We start from the raw sequence: 10,992 nt of genomic DNA on the forward strand, positions 1-10,992 counted from the left end.
TGTAGCACAACACCAGCAGAAGCGTATCCTGGTGGCCACACTTGCGGGTTGTCGGCCCAAGCAGATTCATTCATTCATGCACACGCCGTTCGTACACGGGTGTCCGCTGTCCCTGTGTCCATCGCTGCGCCAGACGAGAGTTGGTGGAAGGAACAGGGGTTTCTGGTGGGGCTGACTAGGAATTGACGAGCAGGAGGTGGATTAAGGTGATAGTACTGTAACGGATATAGCCGTGTGTGTTACTGCAGTAATGTGCTCCGCTCGGTACAGTGGTATTCGGTATCTGCTGCGCTTGGGGCCTGCTGTGTGTGCCATTACGTCTGCGTGCGTCGGTATGCAAGAGTGCCAGTGAGAGCGTGTGTGCGAGTGTGTGTATGCGTGTGCGCGCGCCCGCTCCCTATCGTGTGTGTGTGTGTGTGTGTATGTGGTTCCCTCTGCATGGGTGGCTCTCGTTACACGCTTGCTCACCACTGTGCGTTTCCTGGCCCTACCAGCCCGCCACTGCACACTGACCCCTGACCGTGTGTCGCCCGCAGCAAAAGGGGTTGCGCTCCAAGTGTTGCTTCCAAGGATGCAGCTAACAAGGGACGATTGAAGCGCGAACGAAGGGCAAAGCACAGATTTTCGATACCTCCGATCGGTACCACTCGCCACGTTGTAGCCGATGTAAGTGGAGTGTGCCACTGCCACGGTGTAAAGTGTGCTGCAACTGCGGTACGGTGGTAGCAGAGGGAACGCTTAGTAGACGTGGTGCTGTGTGTTAGTGTGTGCGGGTGTGTGGATGCGAAGAAGCACTTCCGCAGCGTGTCCCATCAATCAAACATCCTAGGCCACGGGGTACGAAGAACGGGCGTAGCAAGCATCCGCCAGTTGCGCAAAAACAGCACAACAGCGCCAATCAACGTCGCCAGATACGGTTGTGCCGTGGTGCGACCAAGCTCACCACGGGTGTCCTTGGGTGCGGGTGCTAGGACCTTCGAGGAAACCGCCGGAGTGACCATCCAAGGACAGTGAAGATGAACACCGTCCAGAGTACGGGCCATGCGACCGTTCGGAACAAGAAGGATTCGCAGTTCGAGGTGAAGTACAAACACAAACGAGATCCGTTCACCTCAATTACCCAGAGCTCCCATCTGATATACCACTCCATTCCATGTTTCAATCTTCCCGAGCAGTGGGCATCGTAAAGAACAAACAAACTTAATAACCCAACCCCATACCAGCATCCGGGTTGCTCTGGTTGTAGTGCTCCGAGATCCAACATCTCCGAATAGCCCGAGATCCAATCAATTCCCCCTCCCGCTTTCTGCACTGTTTCTGCTGTTTTCCACACTCCGGTGCGTGGAGGACGAACGGCAGACCATTTACTGAACTTGCTCTACTGCTCTATGTCCCCCGCTATCTGTCCTGCTTCACCTGTGTCTAACTTTCATAGTGCCGCCTATAACGACCTAGCTTAACCTCAAACCTCCCAAAAAAAACTCCAAACGATTCCTAACCCTACTTTTTTTCTCTCTCTAGAGCGTTTCGTGGCTGCTATAGTGGCTCTTTAGAAGTGCTTCTTCTGTCGCCTTTCTCACAGTACAATAACAATCCAAACGATATGAGAACCAACCACACGAACAGTGCCTTAAAAGCCCATCCGCCCAGGATCTTATTATCCCGAAAACACAATAGAAATCTCTCCGCTCCTAACCTCAAAACGTTCCTATTAGTGTGACGGCACAATACACACCAAAATGTTGACCTTTGTGAGTGTGTGTGTGTGATGAGTACGCTTTTTCTAAAAGGGATCAGAAGCGTTTGACGAGATGTAGCAAGAAGGAGCAATATGATAACAAAAAAAGCTCTTTCACACACACACACACACACATCACAATACGTATGGCACATTAACCTAAAAGCAATAGAAAAGCGCGCGTGGTTGTGCGCGTGCTTGTGCTCTCCTAACCTCATTTAACCACCCATCCCGTTCTTCCATCCCTCCGCAACCCAAAAACCCCACGTGCTAATTCTATACATGAAACACACACACACATACTTCAATAGTAACAATAGTAAATCCACTACTAGCAACAAACAGAACAAACAAGCCGAAGAAAAAAAAAACCCTTCCAAACTCCAAAAACTAATAACAAAAAGACAACAAAACATGTTCCACACAACTAAGAAGCAGAAGAAAATAACGCTGGAAAACTGATCGCTCTTTTCTCTCTCTCTCTCTCTCTCTTTCTCTCTCATTCTCTCTCTCTCTCTCTCTCGTGCCTTTTCTATCTGTATACTAACATCTTTCTTCTTCTCTCAACCAAACTCCTATCTCTCTCTCTCTCTCTCTCTCTCTCTCTCTCTCTCTATTTCTCTTTCTTTCTCTTTTTCTATCTATCTCTTTCTTTCTCTCTTTCTCTCTTTTCGCTTTTATTCTTCTGCATAGGAATTAACTGTCTCTTCCTCGGAAAAAAGAAATTGGAGAGGAATTTTTATTGCGCTTTTAGTGATTGCTGCCGTATTGGGGCTAATTGTGTTTTCCATTCTACTTCTATCACCAGGTGCATTGTTTATTTAAAAAAAAACCGTGTTTTCATTGTTTTGGTTTTGTTTTCTTTTCAAAAACATTTTTTTAAAAGCCATCAACAACGATACTGCTAAACACTATGAAACAGATCAAAAACATACCCAGGCTCTTTCCTCTCTCTCTCTCTCTCTATTTCTCTCGCTCGATATCTTGCTCACTTTCTCGTTTTGTTTTTGGCTTTATCTTTACCCTTCCTGTCACTATTTGTGCGTCTGTTTCGCTGTTAATTACACGTTGTTTTGTGCAATTGTTTCTTCCATTGTTCGCCCGGTAAGGGTTCTGGGGGTTTTCACTAAATTTTAACTCGCTCCCCCCTTCAACCTCCCACCATTTCACCTACATGCAGATACACACATCCACCGTTTATCCCTCCGTTCTCCAGAACCCCCTTTCGGTAGTAATGATTTTGGTGTGGCTTTTCCGATGGCAAGTAGGAAAGAGTGCAACTTAGCAGATTTGGGTAACTTTGAATCAGATTACAGTACAGCATGAATGGCTCGGAATCACTATTCTAAAGATTAATGAATGTTTGGCCATTCCTTGAAGACTCACCAATTGCTAAAATTTCATGAATAGATTCGTGGCGCTACATTGGTTTAGTGTTGCGATTCATTAATCTGAGTGAATCAATTTGATTCTGAATGCGGAAAGATTCATGAATCCTCTAAGAACCATGAATCATCCAAGATTAATGACCACCAAAGAAGGCATGTTCAAGGTGCTACGGAGTCTTCGCAAATGACTCTTCGCAAAAGATTCATTAAGCAACAATACTACATCGGTTCATAAATCCTCAATGAATTGGATAAGAATTCTCAAAGAAAGTATCACCAAAAAATAATTAAATTAAGCACTGATATGTTCTGAAATAAAAAAATAGACTTCCGATTCGTCAATCATTGAGGTGCTTGATGAAACTTTTGTGAAGAATGATTTATGTGAAGCTTCGATAGAGAGTCATTCGAATCAGAAGTCAAGCTGAGCTGATCTGAGCATGAGAAAGAGTTTCATTCAGAGCTGCGTATCCACTCGAACGCAATCGACACTGGTTGCAATAAATGCATGTTTGTGTGTAATTGTATATTTATTTAGTGTTTTTAGTGGCGTTCCGTTGCCTCTGTCCACATCTGTCTCGTGACCATTTTCGAGTGTCTCGCTGCTGGGCAAAATAATCCTCCCTAAAGGAACCTCTTGTGCGTTTCGCCTGTATTCTGCTACGGAGTTGCTCCAAACAATCGCCATCACCTTTCGCTTCGTGGTAGTGTGAGCTTTGTGTGCGTTTTTTTTTATTTCATTTTTATTAAATGTTCACATTTGACCGTGTAAATGTTAATTAAGTTGGTCGTTTGTCGGGTGCGCCAGAGAGCAAATTAAATTCCACTTTCATATCACCTCGGTCTCGGTTACCAACGTCATTATCATTATCTACGCTACCATCGCCAGCGTGATGCTAAATGCGGAATGTAGGCTTGGGTGGCTAAAGTGAACCGTAAGCAGATTAGCGCAAGCACACCTCTGAACGTGAGCACTTTAAAGGTCCTTTCGTCCACATTTATACTCACGAGATGGCATTGCGGTTTTGGAACTCCCATCTGTATCAATAAGCCGGACCTAACCTCCGCTCTGCCCCTCCCTTTGTGTTTACCCTGTGTATGTACATTTTTAGCAACGAAATACAACAAAAAACCTTCCATCTGGTTGCACGGTCGGTTTCGTCCCTAGGTTCCACCCTTAGGCATCCCAATTATTGTGATTGTTTACATTTTAATATTCACTATCTACCTCAATCTCTACACTCAATACATACACACACGCACACACACTCACATCGTCCAGGTCCGGTAATGAAAAGCATGATTAATTCCAGCTTGAACTTAATTCGTGGCGATAAAATAAAAGCTAGCCCTTTTTTGTCATTGTTTTACTATTTAATACGTATTTTTCTATTGGAAAATTTTTGGATTCATTTGAAATGCGACTAGTGCTATACTTTTTGTATGTACTAGAAAACAGAGAACAATATTTGTAGAAGATGGTAAAATTTGACTTCAGCGACAGCACGGCTCATAATGAAAGATTTTTAACTGATCCCACCATTTGGAGTAAAATATTTTTTTCCATACTATATGGTAATAAAAGGTACCATTGCTGCTATGGGGTGAAACTTTACCTTCATATTTTTCTTCTTTTATCCTACTGCTTATCTGACTCAAACAACGTTTGTGGGTGGTACACGCTACAATCGAGATTTGAACCCTGATTGGGTCCGTTGGCTAGAGCCATGCAGTTACCATCTTTACTATTTACCCAGAGCTGTGACCTACCCGTAAAGACATATATTTGATGCTTGGATTACAAATCGTAACTGCCAATGTGTGAACTATAAGAAAAAAAACCCACACAAATACGCCACGAAATCAATTACTTCTTGACATTGCTGTGTCTTTCTTCCTGCATTGCTGTGGATCGCGTTTTGACTCGCATTTGTTGACATTTTTTTTTGTAATGTGTGTGCGTGTGAATGTTTTTCATCGTGTTTTTCCACTTGTCATTGCCACTGTTTGTTGCACTCGTGTCGATTAGTAGATCAGGTCTTGTGTGTGAAGTAAATGAAATGCCAACCAAAACGGTTAGACGTTGCGCAAATTGGAGGGAAACAAAAGCCAATCGCCTTTAAACACAAACTATCGCTAATGGTACTTTAAAGTATGTGTGTCGATGTTCTCTCTCTCTTTCTCTTTCTTTCTCTCTCTCTCTCTCTCTTTCTCTCTCGCCAACGCACTATCGATCTTTCCGTTACACCGTCGCTGTATCCTTTTGAGTTCGATCACACACTGGTTTAGTCTCTCATTTTGCTTTTTCTTATCTTGGGTGTGTGTGTGTATAGTTTTGTTTGTATCTTGGTGTGGTTTTGGTTTTCAGCTTTCAAAGCGTGTTGTTTGTTGTTTTGGTTTTCTCTTTTCTACTGCTTCTACCGTTGCGTTTCTCATCTCTACTTCTAACCCAATCCACCATTTTCCGTAGAGATCGAAAGCTCGAAGCTGCACGGGCGTCGCATATCGCTGTACGATATTAAGTCGGGCCGGTATGAATGGAACACGCAGAACGGTTCCTGGATTAATCGTAAGTGGGAACCACACCCTCCTCATCGACTCCCCCGCCCCTCCCGCTTCCCGTTTCCACTCAAAATCTTACGAGCCATTTTCTTCTTTCACACAACAACCCGTGCGGCAGGGTACGAGTATGTGTTCATCAACTCGGAAGGTGGCCTAACAGCGCTGCAAATCACCCGTGACGGTGGTTTCCGGTTCGAGGTTCTCATGAACAATGCCACCTTTGTAAGTGTCCATCCGCCCGCGTTTGGCGGAAATGTTTTTCACGACCCCGCCTCACTAAACCCTTGTTCCCCACACCGCACCTTGCGTATATCCTTACCCACAGAGGCAGCTCAACGTGGACAGTTACGATGTGTCACCGGATCGGAACTTTGTGCTGCTGTACGCGTCCAACGGTAACACGCAGCGGTACAACCGCAGGTAGGTGACCTTTCCAGTCGATTTCCTGTTTCGCCTCTTCGCTACGACCCCCACCCGTCTAGTCGTTGCGATTGTTGACCATCCTTCTCTCTCCATCTCCGGTTTGCCAGCTACTACGTGTACGATTTAGCCTCGTCGAACGTGTTCTCGCTGTCGGCGAAGGAGTTGGACACGACCGCACCACAGCTACAGCACGTCCTGTGGGCACCGGTGGCCTCGAACGGTTCCGGCAGTGTCGGTGGGGAGAAGTCGTCCGGACAATCCTTCCATTCGCCATCGTCCGCATCCTCACCCTCGTCATCCGGTTCGACCGCATCCACCGGCACCTCCTCCCAGGGCATTGCGTACGTGCACCAGGGCGACATTTACTACAAGCCGCGCGTACAGTACGATCTTATCTGTCGCATCACCACCAGCGGTAGGTAGAGGCTGCCTAGTGGGATGGCAACGTGCGCTATCTACGTCGACGTCCTGTCAATACCAATGCTGTCTATTTCTGACACACTCTTCCTACTGCAGGTCGGGACGGACCGGTACTGAATGGCGTGCCCGATTGGCTCTACTCGAACGTGCACGAGCTGAAGGGACCGTCCTTACTCTTCTCGCCCGACGGCCAGTATCTATCCTTTCTCTCCTTCAATCTATCGAGCGTGCAGGAGTATCAGTAAGTAGTCGGTAGAGCACGTAACAGTGACTGTCGTGTTGAAATCCACGTCTGGAATAACCCCCTCCCCCCGGCAGGTATCTTTGGTACGGTGATGGACAGCAGTATCCGAAGATACACAGCCTGCGCTACCCGAAGGTACATTCGGCGAACCCGAACGTGACGGTGTACGTCGTACATCTGGGCGTGCTGAAGTACATCTTCCCGAAACCGGTCAACGTGCCGGCGTATATCCGTGCCACCGACAGTTACGTCGGTGGTCTCAGCTGGCTGTCGTCGACCGAGCTGTCCGTCACGTATGCCAGCCGGAATCAGAGCGTAGCACACGTGCTGCTCTGCCGAGCACCATCGTTTACATGTGTGGAGGTAAGGGTGCTAAGTAGTGTTGGATGTATCTGATTCGGATTCATGAAGCGGAATGAATCGTTCAACTGATTGAATGAATCTGAATCTCCATTCTAAAGATTCAGGAATCCTCAAGATTCATTTATTCTGACGAATCCTCAAGTATTCTCAAGGTTCTTCAATCCTCAAGAATCCTCAAGAATCCTCAAGACTCATTAATCTTTAAGAATTTTCAAGATTCTTCAATCCTCAAGAAACCTCAAAACTCATTAATCCTCAAGAATCCTCAAGTATTCTCAAGACTCATTAATCCTCAAGAATCCTCAAGTATTCTCAAGATTCTTCAATCCTCAAGAAACCTCAAGATTCTTCAATCCTGATGAATCCTCAAAGCTCAAGATTCATTAATCTTGAAGAATAGTTAAGAATCATCAAGATTCTTTAATCCTCAAGATTCCTCAAGATTAATGAATCCTCAATGATTCCTGAATCATCAGAGATTCCTGTCTGTTCAGAGATTTTGTCATAAACGACATGACTGCAAAGAGGTACCTCATTAAACTGATAATACCTCATTACTGAATACTTAAACTTAATACCTCATTCATTAAACTGATTACCACCTGCAAACGATAGTGCAAATGTCGCACCACACCTTGATGGAGACGCCCCGTACTTTGTTAAATATTTTTGTTCAATTAATGTTTTGAAATAATTGTTTTGCTGTAATGCGTGTGATGGCTTAGCGTATTGGGTAACTCCACCGTGGTTTTTTTTTTCATTTTATAACAAACTAATTTTATAGCAACATTAATTTAGTCTCCCATGAGGTGTTTCCAAGGAATGCAAGTTGATCCCACTGTTATACACTGTCATTTGTTATACACGAAGGGTCATTCTATATGTATAACTCGGAATGAAATGCTAAGAACGTGCCTGAACCTGGTTGCTTCTTTGCTTTCTCCACGATTTGCAGATCTTCCAAGAGAAGGCGGTCGCCAACTCGTGGGTATTGATCGGTGAGACGCCACTGTTCATTCGCCGACCGGCATCGCTGGACAGTTTCGCTGCCGATGCACCGCAGCCCGCACCTGCCCCAGCACCGGTGACGACGTCTACGACAACAGCACCACCACCAACGACGCCGCCCGTACCCACGATGCCGCGCCATCTGTACATGCTGAAGCGCCTAAATGTGCGTGACGGTTCGCACGGGTACTACCGCCATCTGGTGCTGGTGCTGCTCGGTACCAAGCGCACCATCACGCTGACGATGGGCCAGTTCGAGGTGACGGAAATTGTCGGGTACGATGAGCGCCGCGGGCTCGTCTACTTCATGGCGGCACCGTACCACAAACCGGGCCAACGGCATCTGTACAAAATACCGCTCGGACTCGAACAGATGGCATCGATGGTGGGCAGCGGTGGGGGTGGCTCGTCCGCTTCCGGCGGGCCGGGTACGCCCTTCGACACCCACCCGGACACCGGCCGTCCCGGGGCTAATGCGAGCGATGTGCTGCTGTTGCGCCCGTTCGGGTCCGCCGTGCCGTACTGCGTGACGTGCGGCCGTGGCCCGTCGGACGGCAGCGACGGTGACGACGGTGCCGACGCACCGCCCAAGCGCCCCAACAACTGTCTGTTCAACCGCGTCGCGTTTAACGACGACTACACGTACTTCGTGCAGGAGTGCCTCGGACCGGAATCGCCCTCCACCTACCTGGTGGAGGCCGGTTCGGAGCGCAAGGTGCGCGTGCTGAACGATGGCAACGAACTGCGCGAACAGCTGGTCCAGCTTGCCAAGCCGCAGATAATGACGTTCAGCGTGCAGATCAAGTACGACTTTAACGCGCAGGTCAAACTGTTCCTGCCGCCCGGCGTGAAGGAGGACGACGACTTGCAGCTGCCGCTCATACTGCACATGTGAGTTGGGTGGACCATTGCGATCATCGCTTTGAAGGGGGAATTGACTAAATCGACCGGCGACTTGTTGCCCTTTTTTTTTCTCGCCCCCCCCCCGCAACCTTGAGCAGTGAGGCCGGCCCGGAACGGCAGCTCGTGTCGGAGGAGTACAGCGTTGACTGGAACTGGTACCTCAGCAGCCATCAGTCGTACATCATCGCGCAGATCGATGCCAGGGGGTCCGGATTCCAGGGCGAATCGCTCAAGACCCAAATTCGCGGACGCGTCGGCATCGAGGTCGAAGATCAGCTGGCCGTGCTGATGTAGGTTTGCACCTCACCACGGTTAACATTGCGCCCACTAACGCTAAACACCCCTTTGCTTTGGACAGGTATTTGCGGGACAACTTGAAGCTGGTAGATCCGAATCGCATCTGTGTTTACGGTACGTATCGACTATCAGATGCCTCCTTCGCGAATGTTTCGCTGCGGTTCGCACGAATGTCGTCCAACCGCGCGCTGGGTTAAGGAATAAATGGAATGACTTTTCAAGCTAACTTTCAACTCGCCTACTTGATAACACTTTGCAGGCAAGGGCTACGGTGGATACATTGCAATGCAGATGCTTGCTACTGACGCGAACCAGGTGCTGAAGTGTGTGGCCGCTATTTCGCCGATCGTATCCTTCCGCTATTACAGTAAGTACCGCCCACCGCAGCAGAACCGTAGGTTCGTTCTGAAACACACCTTGGCCATCTTCCCCCAGATTCCTTCTTTACCGAGCGGTATGTGCTGCAGCAGGATGACACCGAGCGGTCGCTGATCGAGTCGGATCTGTCGACCAAGGTCGCCAGCCTGGCGTCGAAGAACTTTCTGCTCATCCACAGCACGGCCGACTGCGTGGTGCACGAGCAGCACGCGGCCCTGCTCACCCGTTCGCTCGTCAATCGGGGTATCATCTTCCGGCATCAGGTAAGCCTAGCACGCTCGTGCATCAACGCCAGATACAGGTCTTAGCATACATTCGTTCGCCAACAGATGTACGTCGACGAGGATCACGAGTATCGGAGTGTGTCCGAGCATCTGTTCCACACGATCGAAACGTACATTGAGGAGAACTTCGGCAACGATAATCAGGACTGGACGTCAGCATTCTTCCTGTCTAAAACGTAGTTCTTCCAGCGGCAGGCAACCGAACCGTGAGCAACAACGCAACAAACAACAACAACAAACCAAAATAAAACAAACAAACAAACAAAAAAAGAAGGAAATCAACCCAAACACGTTTGATTAATGATAGAGTAATGATAATTTAAAGATAAAAAGAAAAGAAACATAATTAAAAGAAGAAAAATATAAACGAGAGCAAAGCAAACATTTTGAAGTTTAGAAAAGGGGCGCAAGGAAGAAGCAAACAAATGATACATATAACGTGGATGTACGAACAAAAGCAGCAACAAAAAAAATCACTAAATGGAAAAAAAACATTAAACAATAAACAGACGAGTTGCATACACGCACACACACACGCATGCACATGTACGTGTATAGGAGGAAAGCGAACAAGAACCCGAGGGCGTAATCCAATAGTTGTTGGGAGCAACCTCCTCCAATTTCCGATATGAAAGATCTCTTCCAATGTCCGCTATGGATGATCTCTTCCAACTTCCGATGTGAAAGATCACTTTCATTGTCCCATACGAAATTCCGAAGGGGACTTTGAGGCTATATTACCAAATATCAAACAGAATGATCTAGCAATCGAAGCGAATTGTTAAAGAAAAGGTGTAGCATTTTGTATCTATTTTTAACTGGATGGTGATTGTTGATTTGTTATTTTTTGAAGAAACCCATACAAACAGCAGTGCAAATGTATTCTGTGGCATAGATGTGTCGTTTATGGTAGAACAAGCTGTGTGTACTGTATGTGATGAATGTTAGATGACCCGCGTACACATTTGCCAATGTATTAAGTTC

The 10,992-nt window shown here is 47.1% G+C and overlaps 1 protein-coding gene across 1 annotated transcript; it reads left to right on the forward strand.

The window, feature by feature from the left end:
- Nucleotides 1-1,016: 1,016 nt before the first annotated feature.
- LOC128714066 (inactive dipeptidyl peptidase 10) lies at nucleotides 1,017-10,216 on the forward strand. Its single transcript, XM_053808947.1, has 14 exons — nucleotides 1,017-1,079; nucleotides 2,432-2,546; nucleotides 5,597-5,695; nucleotides 5,807-5,910; nucleotides 6,014-6,108; nucleotides 6,219-6,526; nucleotides 6,628-6,772; nucleotides 6,850-7,138; nucleotides 8,094-9,037; nucleotides 9,148-9,339; nucleotides 9,408-9,460; nucleotides 9,606-9,713; nucleotides 9,782-9,987; nucleotides 10,054-10,216. Exons 1-14 carry the CDS (start codon nucleotides 1,017-1,019, stop codon nucleotides 10,186-10,188), a joined length of 2,856 nt encoding a protein of 951 aa, XP_053664922.1. The 3' UTR covers nucleotides 10,189-10,216.
- The last annotated feature ends 776 nt before the right edge of the window (nucleotides 10,217-10,992 follow it).

The sequence above is a fragment of the Anopheles marshallii genome, chromosome X, assembly GCF_943734725.1.
Source record: "Anopheles marshallii chromosome X, idAnoMarsDA_429_01, whole genome shotgun sequence".
In the NCBI taxonomy this organism is placed as follows: domain Eukaryota; kingdom Metazoa; phylum Arthropoda; class Insecta; order Diptera; family Culicidae; genus Anopheles; species Anopheles marshallii.